Source organism: Bufo bufo, chromosome 11 (assembly GCF_905171765.1).
Source record: "Bufo bufo chromosome 11, aBufBuf1.1, whole genome shotgun sequence".
NCBI classification, from domain to species: domain Eukaryota; kingdom Metazoa; phylum Chordata; class Amphibia; order Anura; family Bufonidae; genus Bufo; species Bufo bufo.
The window spans coordinates 43,822,942-43,838,371 of record NC_053399.1 but is presented as its reverse complement, the minus strand read 5'-3'; the positions used below and the strand labels follow the sequence as shown (position 1 = coordinate 43,838,371).

The window sequence follows — 15,430 nt, the reverse complement described above, 5'->3', positions numbered from 1 at the left end:
GTCTTCAAATTGGCAGACAAAGTGGCTGCATTAAAAGCCAAACTGGAATTGTGGGGACCGCAAGTGAAAATAGGGATATTTGACATGTTTCAAATATTAGCACGGATTTTGGAAGAGACTGAGCCTGGACCTTCATTCCACCAACTGCTGTAAAATTACTTATCTCAGGTTTTAAAAGAGTTTGAGCGTTACTTTCCAACCACACAAGACCCGCAAACTAGGAAGGAATGGATCTGTGACCCATTTGTGAACAAGATTGGAGAATCAACCTTGTCCGTGCTGAGATCGCAAAGTACGTTGGAGACGTGAAATCTTGCAACGTTCTGGAAGTCAAGGCAGAATATCCTGAGATAGACACAAAAGCGCTGAAAACTCTGCTTCCGTTTTCAACATCCAAATTTGTGAAGCAGGGTTTCTGCAGTTACAGCAACCAGAACGAGATTACGGAGTAGACTGGACAAATGGGCACTTTCACACTAGAGTTATTCTTTTCCGGCATTGAGTTCCGTCCTAGGGGCTCTATACCGGAAAAGAACTGATCAGTTTTATCCCCATGCATTCTGAATGGAGAGCAATCCGTTCAGGATGCATCAGGATGTCTTCAGTTCAGTCTTTTTGACTGTTCAGGATGGAGATAAAACCGCAGCATGCTACGGTTTTATCTCCGGCCAAAAAAACTGAATACTTGCCGGAATGCTGGATCCGGCATATTTTTACATAGGAAAGTATTAGTGCCATTTCCGGCATTCAAAATACCGGAATGCCGGATCCGTCCTTCTGGTCTGCGCATGCACAGACCGGTAAAAATGTGAAACAAAATCGAACGGATCCGTTTGTCCGTATGACAGACGGATCCGTTCTTGCAATGCATTTGTAAGACGGATCAGGATCCTGATCTGTTTTAAAATATAATCAGTTGGCATATGTTTTGCCGGATCCGGCAGGCAGTTCCGGTGACTGAACTGCCTGCCGGATTCCTCTGCCGCAAGTGTGAAAGTAGCCATAAGGAACACACTTCAGGTGTCATTGTCACCCATCACCCCTAGATGGAAACAAGCCCAGTGCTCTCACTGGTGATACACTCTCCCTATTCTATTATTCGTTTTCAGCAACACTGTCCCTAGCGCATGAGTGAGTTGAGTCATACTTAAATTATACAGTCAGGTCCATAAATATTGGGATATTGACACAATTGTAACATTTTTGGCTCTATACACCACCACAATGGATTTGAAATGAAATCAACAAGATGTGCTTTAACTGCAGACTGTCAGCTTTAATTTGAGGGCATTTACATCCAAATCAGGTGAACGGTTTAGGAATTACAACAGTTTGCATATGTGCCTCCCACTTGTTAAGGGACCAAAAGTAATGGGACTGAATAATAATCATAAATTAAACTTTCACTTTTTAATACTTGGTTGCAAATCCTTTGCAGTCAATTACAGCCTGAAGTCTGGAACGCATAGACATCACCAGACGGTGGGTTTCATCCCTGGTGGTGGTCTCCCGGGCCTCTACTGCAACTGTCTTCAGTTCCTGCTTGTTCTTGAGGCATTTTCCCTTCAGTTTTGTCTTCAGCAAGTGAAATGCATGCTCAATCGGATTCAGGTCAGATGATTGACTTGGCCATTGCATAACATTCCACTTCTTTCCCTTAAAAAAACTCTTTGGTTGCTTTTGCAGTATGCTTTGGGTCATTGTCCATCTGCACTGTGAAGCGCCCGTCCAATGAGTTCTGAAGCATTTGGCTAAATATGAGCCGATAATATTGCCTAAAACACTTCATAATTCATCCTGCTGCTTTTGTCAGCAGTCACATCATCAATAAATACAAGAGAACCAGTTCCACTGGCAGCCACACATGCCCACGCCATGACACTACCACCACCATGCTTCACTGATGAGGTGTTTTGCTTAGGAACATAAGCAGTTCCTTTCCCTCTCCATTCTCTTCTCTTCCCATCACTCTGGTACAAGTTGATCTTGGTCTCATCTGTCCATAGGATGTTGTTCCAGGACTGTGAAGGCTTTTTTAGATGTCGTTTGGCAAACTCTAATCTGGCCTTCCTGTTTTTGAGGCTCACCAATGGTTTACATCTTGTGGTGAACCCTCTGTATTCACACTGGTGAAGTCTTCTCTTGATTGTTGACTTTGACACACATACACCTACCTCCTGGAGAGTGTTCTTGATCTGGCCAACTGTTGTGAAGGGTGTTTTCTTCACCAGGGAAAGAATTATTCGGTCATCCACCACAGTTGTTTTCTGTGGTCTTCCGGGTCTTTTGGTGTTGCTGAGCTCACTGGTGCGTTCCTTCTTTTTAAGAATGTTCCAAGCAGTTGTTTTGGCCACGCCAAACGTTTTTGCTATCTCTCTGATTGGTTTGTTTTGTTTTTTAAGCCTAATGATGGCTTGCTTCACTGATAGTGACAGCTCTTTGGATCTCATCTTGAGAGTTGACAGCAACAGATTCCAAATGCAAATAGCACACTTTAAATGAACTCTGGACCTTTTATCTGCTCATTGTAATTGGGATAATGAGGGAATAACACACACCTGGCCATGGAACAGCTTAGAAGCCAATTGTCCCATTATTTTTGGTCCCTTAACAAGTGAGAGGCACATATGCAAACTGTTGTAATTCCTACACCGTTCACCTGATTTGGATGTAAATACCTTCAAATTAAAGCTGACCGTCTGCAGTTAAAGCACATCTTGTTCGTTTCATTTCAAATCCATTGTGGTGGTGTATAGAGCCAAAAATTTTAGAATTGTGTTGATGTCCCAATATTTATGGACCTGACTGTAAATGTAATCATTTATAGGCATGATTCAGTCAGCAACACTGCCGCCCTGCGAGACAGTGACAGGTCTCACACAGGTTAGAGGCAAGGAAGGGGTGGATAGTGCGGTCCACACCCCTATTCCACCACAGGTGAGACCAGCTGGAGGTACTCAGGCTGGCATAAAGCACCTCCCAGGGTGTCAGTAAGGGAGGAGTGTTACCCGTGGACAGAGGCCTGGAGGCTCTGGGAGTGTGGTCTCAGCTGGGCAAGGCTGAGGGGCCACGAGGCTGGGTGGTAGCCTGGAGTTGGGGGACGCAGCGACGCCTTGGAGGGTCGCAGGGCCATAGTCAGGCAGACTTCTGAGCCTTAATCCCCCACAAGAGACATTGGACTTGAGACAGTGTGTCTACTGTGCTCTGTACAACCAGGAGGCTGTGGGACATTGGCTGGGAAAGCCGCATCGGTTGACAGAGTGTGAACTGTACCTAATAGGTGAGTCCGGGACATTAATGTATTAGTTAGAGCCTGGACGGGCGAGTGTTTTATTGTTTTGTTGTTCTGCTTTTGCTGGTGTGCCACAATAAATGCATTATTTGGACCTTAACCTGGTGTCCTGAATGAAGCCGTATCTGTGAGGATGATCCCCTGAAAGAAAGCTACCCCTCACACCCCCAAAAAACCCTTCCCCTCCCCCCCCCCCCCCGGTCCCTGGAAAAATTGTCTTGCATGAAAACTAGTCCTTGGTGCAAAAAAGGTTAGGGACCACTGACGTAGTGTATGCGAAATGTCATCGATGAAGGACTGAGCCAAAACAGCAGGGATTAATTGGTGAATATATGGGCTTTTTTTTCTTATTTTATCAAGTTTAGAGCCATTAGGCTTGTTTTTAAGTAACCCAGACACCCCTTTTAAGTGGAAAGGGATCCTACACACCAACTTTTGTATTTGCAGGTGTGATTGGTTGAGGCCAGCTCCCAGAGGTGGGGTTCGGCCCCTTACCAAATTTTTTGTCCAAGTGCATCCACTAACCATAATCTGGCCCTGTCGACAAACCACTTTTGCAGGAAGAGATAAGCCAAGGCCTCGCTTACCCAGCTGTTTTTAGAACAGTCGAAGCCTATCGATATATTCACATGTCTGTTTTTTAACGGCCAGTAAATAACAGCCATCCAACATTAGGAAATTTTTTTTTGCCATTTGCAGGGGGCTGTTTTTAATGGCTGTGTTTCAGAACGCACCGTCAAAAAAAACGCCACTAAAACCAAGCAGTTTTGCTTTTTTTAAGACTGACTTTTTTTTTTTACGGTCGTGTGAAGGTCCCCTAATTGCCAGGTTCGGACATCTCTATGTGATATTTAGATAATTATTATTATTTTTTTACATGAGAAGGAGAAATTTCCACTGACACGTATAAAGGGATTATTGCTTTATTAATTATTATTCACACCTGCAGTCTTTGATTATTAATATATAATAGCTGCTACACTGTAAATAAACTGTAAAATTAATTGTATCACTGTCAAATAAAATCAGCTGGCCTGGGACTAAACACCCTACATTATAGCGTGTATAAAAGAGCAGCGTATTAATAGAACTGTTATGTAGATAAAATATTTCTGTGAGCTAAAATAGTGTGTAGGGGGCAGTTATCCTTCTGCACTTCCTGTCAAAACTCCCATTATAAAACAGTACGTCACCCTCCGCTTAGGCTGATAACTGGGAGCAAGCGCTACCATTCAACAGCACAACAAATGTAGATAAGACTTAAAAGGCGACTGCCAGCAGGCTCAACGCTATTTAACAGGCAAACTATCCGGTAGGGTTTATCCTGCTGATCAAAATTATATATGTCCTGTGAAAATCTGTTGCAGAGTTCCTGAGAAAAAAAACTTGCATTATTTATGCAAATGAAGGCTTAAGTGCACTGAGGGTGGGGCCTAGCCTCAGTGCACCCTAGCTTTCCACACCCCTTGGTGCCCTCTTTTTCATAAAGAATAAATGTATTTTTTCTCAAGAATGCAGCAACCGATTTTCACAAGACGGCTATTGTTTTAATCAGCAGGATCAACACTACCAGGCAATATTCTGGTTTAATAGGGTTGAGCCTGTTGTCTTTAAGTTAGAGCATCACCATAATAATAAATTGCACAACATGTGTACTGTATATGGATATATTGCCTGGTGTTGCTGTTGATTTCTTTTGTCCTCTCTCTCTCGCTCCTCGTTCTTTCCCTTCTCGCTTACATTCCTATTTCTCTTCCTCCTACTCGGGACCTGTGTAGGATTAACCCCCATAAGGATGAGGGAATGAAGATTATGAGGCACAGAAGAAGTCTTTGGAATATTAATCAGTTTAGAGCGTTTAATTCTGTTTGACTTTTGCAGACACATTTCTTATTAACCTTCTCTACAAAGCCAATTTTAGGCTGGTCGGAAGGAAAGATAAAACCTGTTATTCTTGTAATTAAAAAAGAAAATACAGACTAAGGTGCCCGAATCATTTCTCCCATACATAATGAAATTAAGGGAACGGCGTGCTTTAAGCGGAACATGTAGCCATACGTATTGGGAAACAGTAGATTGCTGCATGCTGGTGATGCGTCCTGTCATCCGTCTTTTATTATCCTAACATTTACGGTCACGGACTCTGTCAGGATTTCTATCTCCTTTTCCAAAAAAAAAAAGAGAATATTCTTGCATTTGCCATCGTTGTATAGGGAAATGCAGCTAAGCAATCTATTCTGTTCTGGAAATAAAGAATAGAGGTAAATCAATACAGGACTAGCTTAGCACATGCGCGTGACCGCTCCATTCGTTCTTTTTGGACTGCTGAGATAGCTCGTCTTTAACCAGCAATCCGGCTTTAAGCAGCGGTCCCATAGAGTACTCGACTAGAGATGAGCAAAGTTTGAAAAATTCGATTCAGCAACTTCACCGAAGTTGGCAAGAATTTGATTCATTCCGAATTAATTAGTCATGAATCGCTATAATTAGGTATACCCGTACATCACAGTGGCCTGAATGTCGGTTGTACAGCATTATGGATGATCTTGCGTTCCCGAGGTTCTTACTTTCCCCTTGTAACTCGCGTAGCCGCCATTTAAGGAAAAAAACTATTTGTTATCATGAAGCACGAGGAAATTTGGTTTGTTGTGAATCAAAGTTTTCCTAACTTTGGACTGAATTCCGCTTTGAATGCTTCACTTTGCTCAACACTATACTCGACCACCGCTCCTTTCCAACAAGGTAACACGGGCCCCGTTCTCGGGATCAGTGTCGGCCTAGCAGTCAGACCCTGTCTATTTGCCTTGGGACAATAGTCTTCTGATGACGATCAGTGAGAGTGTAACATTATTATTTGCTGTGCAGTTGTAATCTGTAAAGATAAACCTATAATTTGGAAGAACCGTGAAGAAGCTTTACGTATTTTCAGTTTAAGTTAGTAGACTGTCCTCAGGCCCCTCAGAGCAAAATATACTTTTTGTAGTCACTCTCTGTTCTCTGACTTAGGGCTAATGCACAAAACTGTAGGTTTTTTGCTGTCCGACAATTGCGGATCTGCAAAATTTGCATTCCTTCCATGTTGCATAGGCAACAAGCATATGGATGCAGAAAGCACGCAATCATCTCCTAAAGAAGCCTATGAGATCCAGCCCCCAGGCTGGGTCTCATAGGCAGGCTGTCAGTGTATTACAGTCAAAGCATTACAATACACATGTATTGTAATGCATTGTAGAAGGGATCAGACCCCCAAAAGTTTAAATCCCATAGTGGGAGAAAAATAAAAAGTAAAAAAAATGTGTTTTACATAATAAAATAAGTTTCAATTAAAAAAAAGCCCCTTTGCCATAATTAAGTCATCTAAAATCAAAAAGAAAAAATTGGAAAAATAGACATATTAGTTATCTCCCCATCCGTAACGACTGGCTCTATAAATAGTAATCGCATAATCCACCCGTCAGATAAATGCTGTAAAAATTTTTTAACTGTGCCAAAACAGCCATTTTTGTCACCTTGCCTCACAAGGTGTAATACCAAGTAATCAAAAAATTCATGTGTACCCCAAAATAGTACCAATGAAAATATCACCTCATCCCGCAAAAAATAAGCCCCCTGTTATCTAAAAAAAGAAAAATTATGGCTTTCAGAAAATGGCGATACAAAAACATAATTTTTTTATAAAAATGCTTTGTGTAAAAATAGTAAAACGTAAAAAAAATATATAAACTTGATATCTCTGTAATCATACTGACCAGCAGAATAAAGATAACATGTCCTTTTTCCCACATGGTGTATGCCGCAATAACAAAACCCAAAAAGCAGTGACAGAATTGCTGCCTTTTGTTTATTCTGCTTCCCAAAAAGCGAAATAAAAAGTGATCAAAAAGTTATATGTGCCCCCAAATAGATCCCATGATGATGGCAACTCATCCCGCAAAAAACAAGTCCTCACACGGAGAAAAAGTTATGGTTGTCGGAAAATAGCTGTACTGGTATCCCAGAAACTGTTCAATACCAACATGGTGCTTATAAACCAATACATCAAAATCTGTGCTGCACAAGCCATATGGCGCTTCTTCCCTTCTGAGTCCTGCGGTGTGCCCCTACAGCAGTTTACGACCACATATCGAGTGTTGTATTCAGGAGAAAATGTACAATAAATTATGGGGTGCTTTTTCTCCTTATGTTACCCCTTGTGAAAATTGAAAATTTGGGGCCAATGCAACATTTTATTGGAAGAAATTAAATTTTCATTTTTGTGTTTATAAATTCCGTAAAACGCCTGTGGGGTCAAAGTGGGATCATTACTGATGAATAAACAGAGGTCTCAGAGCTTCAGTCTGGAAGCTGGAAGCTGTTTGACCATGAGGCTATGTGAAGCCTCATCCCCTGACACGCTGAAGGCGTAAGTGAGATAGAGATGTTTTCTGTATACCGTAGCACCCAGATGGGCAGGTGTTTATTTTGATGTTTATATGTTACGTGGCCTCATCAAGTGATGGATAACTTGGATGCCCTGTATTGTGCTGAGTGGAAAATAAAGCACTGTTTGGACTTTAAACCCTCGAAGTCTGAGAGTCTGTCATTGCCAACCCCTCTGTGAGTACACAATCCCTTACACTGTATAAAAGTAGAGCCATCAGAGCCCCTAGAGGTCTGCAGATAGGGACCAGTGTTTAGTAGAGTGGCCAGATGAAGACACTGAGACGGGGATACCCCGCCCAACAACTGAGCCACCAGCGCTTTGGCCAAGGTACCAGTTTTCTGAGAGAGAGGGATAGCGAGCGCAGGCCTTTCCTCAACATAGATCCCTCTTCTTCCAGGGAGGAGACTGCATAAGCCAGCTTTAGCATTGAGTTGAGTTCATCCAGTAAAAAGTAGACTGGTTTACTGCAAACCCTGACCCATTGGGGAGCACCATCCCTTCCAGAGACCAGCAATACATGGTGGCACCCCCATGGTGTCCAGTCCAAACCTGGCCACTGCACTTTCATATCATCAATCTGCCCTTGTTATTGGCCTGGCATGGTCCTGTGTATGAGAACTCTAAGTGAAAGGGTTTAGACCTTCTATACAGTGCTATGGTCTTTTCATTTGAAAAATCTCTGGTGATCTGAGTCCCAAAACTTCTACTGTGCCATTCATTCTGACATGTCGCTGGTGTTTTTAGGCGACGGTCCCCTTTAATATCTGTGATCTTTCTTCCTCCCGGTGCTGTTCGATACATCTCAGTTAGTTAAACATACTGTTAGTTTGGTAAAACTGATAGCTTGTACATACAGGGAGCACAGATGGCTAAATACACATGCAATTAGTTTACCCGTCCCCGTCTTACTCCCTCCCTGCTCCACTTACAACATTTACTTTCTACTTACATTATATAACAATTAGGTCCCTAAACAAAGTCGCCGTATTTGCCAAAAAAATAAATAAATGTTGGAGAGAGCGCCTCATTTGACTAAGAATTACAGGATATTTGATAAGCTTGTTTAAAAATGGAAGTATCCAAATATAATGGTAAACATCTCCTCTTCCACATGGACTGAGGGAGGATTTTCCGCACTGGCTTACACAGCGGGTGATAATATTTGTGAATGTAATGTAACTGCTCTGAACCTTCACTGTGCAAATATTGGAATCTATTGCAAGTCAAAGACAGGGAATGAAATCTGGGATGATGCCGGCGTATTTGCATTGTCCTAATTAGCTTGATTATGTTTGGTTGTATTGCTTTTGCGGGCAGGGTGCTTGTTTAACCCTTTCTTTTCTGTAAAACCATTATTTCTGTAATAGAACCCTGACTGTGGCTCTCTCATGGCTGTAAACACTTCACATCAGTCTTGGTTTTAGTGCAAATGATGTGTGCCGAGAGTTCTTCTTACTTGCTCATATCATTCTAGGGACGAGTCGTTACCTTACTATAAGGGTCTTCTTACTGGCCACCGAAACACATGCAAAATGACTGGGGAACAAAGGATTATTACGATCGTTGATCCCACATTCACTTTGCATTTTGTCAGTAGCACATGCCCTGTTTTAAACGAGGCGACGTACTGCTGACAAGCAACAATTTTAGGTGCCACGTCAACCATGATTGTTGGCCAGCGTTTTCCCCAATAATTGGCCCTAAAATTGGGGGCGGTATAAATGATTTTTAAGTCACAGTTTACATTGTATGTCTTTATTCCTTCAGAGATATACGTCAAGAGTAGCGATGAGCGAACTTCTGTTTTAGAAGTTCGCGTTCGGGTTAGGGTTAGTGCAGAGTTGTGTTATGGATCCCGTGACCACAGACCACAATTCTCCGCTAACCCCAACCCGAACTTCTAAAACAGAAGTTCGCTCATCACTAGTCAGGAGCATTCCTTGGTATATTCCTTCAGCATATGCCACTGTATTGCCATAGCATATGTCACCCATTGGCTCCGGTGGGTGACATATGCGTGGTATATGTTATTTTTCATTGTGCCCCCTCTGTATAGGAAGGTGTAGCAGACTATGCCTCCTAAGAAAAGGACATCATTGTGGTATCTACTGGTGCATTGGGGACGTATGGAAACACTCAGTGTGTGCATATTATGAACAGACCCTAAGGTTGACATTTCGGTACAGCAAATTACTGTATATGAAATATTTTTTATAACATAGGTACAAACGTTTTTGTTTTTTTGTTTGTTTTTGTTACAGCACTAGTGAGAGAAGTGTACAGTGCACAGCGTGAAAGAGATGAAGCAATTATGGCGCGGCTTAGACTGGCTAATGAAGAGAGGGATGAGGCTCTTCTCCGTGTCCAGCAGCTCCAGCAGTACATCAGAGAGTAAGATCTGCGGTTGATGCTGATTTGGCTGTTTTTGTGTCCACATTTATAGGAGGAGCTCTAGTTTCGTTCACAGTACCTGTATTAAGGACAGGAAGCCAGTATATTGCCAAAATCGCCAGTTATTTCTCTTCTGGATACTTTTGTTTAGTGGATACTGCAGTTAGTGATACACTGTGGACAAAAGTACTGGGACACCTACACATTACACCTCCGGGAGCTATTATAACATCTCATTCTAAATCCAGAGACATTAATATGGAGTTGTTCCCCCTCCTTGCAGCTAAACTAGCTTCTCTTCACCTGGGAAGTCTTTTTACAAGATTTTGGAGTATGTCTGTGGGAATGTTAGCTCATTCTTCCTGAAGAACATTTGTGAGATCAGACACCGATGTTGGACGAGAGGGCCTGCCTCGCGATCTCCATTGTAGTTCATCCCAAAGGTGTTCAATGGCGTTGAGGTCAGGGCTCTGTGCGGGCCAGTCATGTTCTTCCTCACCAAACTCATCCAACCATGCCTGAATAGACCTTGCTTTGTGCACTGGGGCACAGTCATGCTGTTACAGAAAAGGCCCTTCCCCAAATTTTTCCCACAAGGTTGGAACTATATAATTATCCAAAATGTCTTGGCATGCTGAAGTATTAAGATTTCCCTTCAGTAGAACTAAGGATCCTAGGCCAACCCCTGAAAAACAACCCTATAGCATTATCCCTCTTCCACAGTTGGCACAATGCAATCAGGCAGGTAATATTCTCCTGGCATTCGCCAAACCAAGATCCGTCACTCCACAGAATATGTTCCCAATGCTCCAGAGTCCATGGTCAGTTTAACCACTTCATCTGACCCTTGGCGTGGTAGGTGACATCCTATTACAGGACCACGCTGGAATTCACTGTGCTTTTTGAAATAACCAATTCTTTCACAAGTGGTTGTAAAGGCAGATTCCATGGCTTGGGGTTGGATTTTATACACCTGTGTCATTGGCACAGAATGAAACACTTCAAGGATTAAGAGGTGTGCCCCAATACTTTTGTCCATATAGTGTACATTAGGTAGCCGAATACTTTCTGAGTGACCACCATTTCTGCACATATAAGTACAAGTACTGAAGTTGTCGCTGAAAGTTCTGGCTGTACAGAACGTACAGTAGTTAATCTGACAGACCCCACTGTAAGTCAGTAGAACAAGGTGCCAGTGGTGGTCATCGTGTGAGGAATCCGGCACCATGTCCTGGTTTCTGTTATGCGAAAAGAGGACAGCAGGTCCAACGTTCCTAAGCAAGCAACTTCCCAGTAGAAACATTTTTATTCAGGCAAACCAAGTCATCAGCTGGAAAGTTGCACTAAATGGGAATTCTACAGGTGTATGGAAGTCGGCAGCTACTACAGGAACGGTCTCTGATTTCTGAGTTTATGGATCTGAAGCATAATCTGCTACCAGGAGCTAAAAGCAACCAAAGAAAAAAGCAAGGGACAATATAAAGTTGCAAATCTCATAGGTGAAAAGCCAATAAAATAACCAAACGCACAAATGCTAAAAAAGTTTAAGGAACAGAACATCTAGAGGGGTAATGTCATTAGACTAGCAGCGTGCGTAGTGCCTAACGTTCAAGAACTGCCCGGTATCTCAGCTCAGTTCATCCCCTGCTTTTAAAGATGTGGTGGCAGATACCACCAGGCCTATAGACCCTGCATGAGCATGTTACAGATAGCAGTGTGTCCGGGTGGGGGAAGCATTTACAGAGACAATTTAAAACCGCAAACTATGTAAAATTATACACCGACACTCTCACCTCATTCTATGATACTTTTGTACATTAAAATATAGGAAGCCTGAAAGGTCTTCTTTGAAATGAATGCCTATAATACAGAGAAATCCAACTTTAAAACCTGCTGCAGCCTGCGAGAGAACTGCAAGACAACAACCATAAATATAATAATAGCTTAAGAAGAACGGTATTAGTCGCTGTGGGGACCGAATCTCAATCCAGTGTAGAATCTTTGGCAAAAGCTGGCCAGTCATGATAGTTAAATGTGGCCAACTCTCCACTGGGAACAGGGGACTGGACACCACTTTTATTAGAATCGGTGGAGTCCCAGCAGTCAGACTCCTATCTATAAGACATTTATGATATTCATACACCTTAAATTGATAAACCTTATACTTGTACCATGGGTGAAACCCCTTTAATGTTGCTAACACATAAAAGTCCAAATGGTTAAAGGATTTTTCAGGCATTTTCTGTGAACGTGCAGATTTTTCCCACTTTAAACGACCTGCTTTTCGTGTTTTGGCATTAGGATACCCAGCGCTTTGTTCATACATGTAGGTCTATAAAAGCATATGGAAATATTGACCTGAACCTACAGACGTGTCCCAGACAGACTAAAAAATACACACATTTACCAGCCCTGACACTATCAGATAAACACTCATATGCTGGCCATGAAAGATTGACAGTGCCGGAGAGCAAGAAGATCACACACAAACAAATACCCTGACAGCCGCCATACGGCAGTATACTGGTGTCCATCAGCCAGTAGGTGCCTCATCCTCACCCATCTGCATCCATATAGAAGACTCAGAATAGAACTTTTCTAGTGGGTCAGTAATATTGAGTCACAGTTAAACTATTCAGGTGACATTCACATTTCTCACTGCTGGAAAAAATGCATTAAGAAAAGAGAAAATGTGACACTTCAAAGGAACTTGCTGCAATCAACGCTATATGTCGGTATGGCCTAAGGCTTTCCTTTGTGGCCCTGCAAAATAATGCAAATATATTTTAAAAAAATATAACGCAGAACACCATTTTCTTTCAATTCTAGATTTTTAGGCTTTGTTGAAAATTCCTTGTTTTTTACGACTAACGCTTATGTTCACACCTCTAAGTAAAAAATAAAAATATACAATGAGACAATGCAAATATCAATGCTCCACACGAGACGTAATAATCATCCTGAGAATAAAAATATATTTGCAAGCTAAGAAATACCTTTGTTTTTGGGGGGTCAGGAGCACGTTTTTGGCCTACAGAAGGGTATGGCCAGCCTTCAGTTAGTAGGTCCCCTGTGCAATGCCTTCTTTTGACACCCCCTTTATGGTGTACCATACTGTGCCCAAATAGCTCTGCTCAATCAAACCAGGGGCAATCTCCATGTTTCCTCTTCAGTACGGACAGGTGATGTGCTATGTTAAGATGGGGAACAGCCCTCGGACTGCCCTGGTTCTGATATACATGTCAGATTACACAGTTTATACATTTGTAGTCATTTAGTACCTGGATCATCACGCTTTTGATTTCTATAGAAAAGTTTAATTTTAAAAAAAAGAAAGAAAAATATAGATATTTTACAGTACTGCCCCCTAGTGGTCATGTTATGTGCAAAAACTACTTGACTTAAAATGTGCTTCTGCCTCCTTCATACATTTTTCTACCAGGCACCAAAATCTCCAAACTTTCGTTTTATCCCTTGGAAAGCGTGGAAGTTTCAGAAGTCTCACGACTTGGGACAGACTGAAGCGCGTAATATTTCTATGGATCAGAGCAGTGCTTTATATAGATCCTTCCCCCAGTCTTCTGCATGGCAGGAATTATCTAAAAAAAAAAAAAATATATAAGGTAAGGAGCGAAAACCCTAATTAAAAGAGAAACGATCAATAAAAACATGTGAAGAGCCTGCTTTACTAAACCGCCTCGGCACATATGAAGAACTGATCCCTGTAGCCATATATTGCGGTAAACATTAATAAGTTAACAGGCTGCAGCCGAGGAGAGATGAGCTCGGCATTATTGAAAGATACAGCAGAACAGCTGGCGCCGTAATGCGTCGGGAGTGGAGGGCGTCCCCTGAAGACACTCGCAGCGAAATTACTTCAACTCCCAAAGATTTGGAAAGAGAATTCATTTTGCTTCTGAATTGAGGAGCAAGTCTTTGGCCACTTAGCGCCTCTCTCTCTCTCTCTCTTGTGTTTTTTTCACTTCACGACTTCTCATTGTCTGTTTCTCTCTTGTCTAGGATGGAAGATATTAACCCTAAAGAAAGTGACATGGTAAGCGCTCTCCCAGAGGGACTTCCCGCTACTTTTTGTTTTCTGTTCCTGGATTAGGCCCCTGCTTAGATGAGTCTGACATAGATGTCAGTAGCCCAGGAGCTACTCATTCTTCATTCAGTGTGTTACTGGTGGATTATACTCTTCTGTATAATAGATATCCAAGTTACAGAGGTGGCGGGGCTGAAATATTTGAACTTTTTGAGGTTTCTTGTTCGTTTTATTTCTTCTTATTCCTTTATGTAGCTTCCACATATTTTGCAGCACTGTACAAAGATCATCATTCACAAAGTCCCCTTGGGTCCCACAAACTAAATTCCAAATTAACCTATCAGTATTTGATTGGAGTGTGGGAGGCAGGGGCAGATTGGCCATAGACCCTACAAGGAAATTTTCTGGTGGGCCACCGAGGTACATAGCGATCTAATGCTCTCAGCATTCATTAATGCTAGGAACAACAGCCACAGGCTCCCTTCTGAACCCAACTGTATCACCGTCGGTGATGCAGTTGAACACTGTGGTGAGGGCGGCAGTATATTGTGCTGCACTGCAGTTTTGAAGGCCCGTCTACTTCTATTGTCCCTGCTTACTTGTGGTCCCCCCCCTTCTGTCAATGTGGACCCACCTACAACATGGGACCATTTTTAGTTCTTTTCCTCCCCGGTGGGAGGAAACCTAAGAAAACATGTGGAGAACATACAAACTCCATGCAGATCTTGCCTTTGGCCCAATCCATACCCAAGGCGCCAGTGGTACCCACTGAGCCACCGTGCCCAAATGAAAACATAAAAACAAAACAGGAAACTCCCCCCATACCTGTAAATATTCTGCCATGACCTGACTTGACCACTGTTAACCCATATCATGCTTCTATAATCCCGGTTCCCAGCATTCAACTTGCATGTCATATATTTTGCAGTAAAGCTAGAGTCAAGTGCATGCTTAGTATGATAAAACATGTGCAATCATTCTGCACAGGCACAAAATGGGCATCCCGATCAGACGCGTGAACCAACTGTGTGGCCGTATGGTACCATAGTGTGCCGTTCAGAGGGAAGCACCTAGTGGCGCTATGACCACCAGTAGTAAAGCAAATGGTCATGTAATCCACCATGGAGGTAAATAAAGATGGATAGTCCATATAAAGGGCCCTGAGCTCTCTACTATACAGCTTTCCCTTCATTTCAAGATCTTTGAATGTTTATATCCAGGATTAAAGGGCTGAAACGTGACCACTAGACCTGGAACAAAGTCTAAGGTGGATCACCAT

At 42.4% G+C, this 15,430-nt stretch overlaps 1 protein-coding gene across 3 annotated transcripts in view; it reads left to right on the top strand.

Annotated features, from left to right (window-relative positions):
- The window catches only part of MIPOL1 (mirror-image polydactyly 1), a 384,033-nt gene that overhangs the window by 151,069 nt on the left and 217,534 nt on the right, over positions 1 to 15,430 (top strand). For all 3 annotated transcript variants that reach the window (XM_040412311.1, XM_040412310.1, XM_040412313.1), the window contains 2 exons: positions 9,977 to 10,106; positions 14,127 to 14,160. In XM_040412311.1, the coding sequence (XP_040268245.1) occupies positions 9,977 to 10,106; positions 14,127 to 14,160 (164 nt within the window). The remainder of the gene's footprint in view (positions 1 to 9,976; positions 10,107 to 14,126; positions 14,161 to 15,430) is intronic.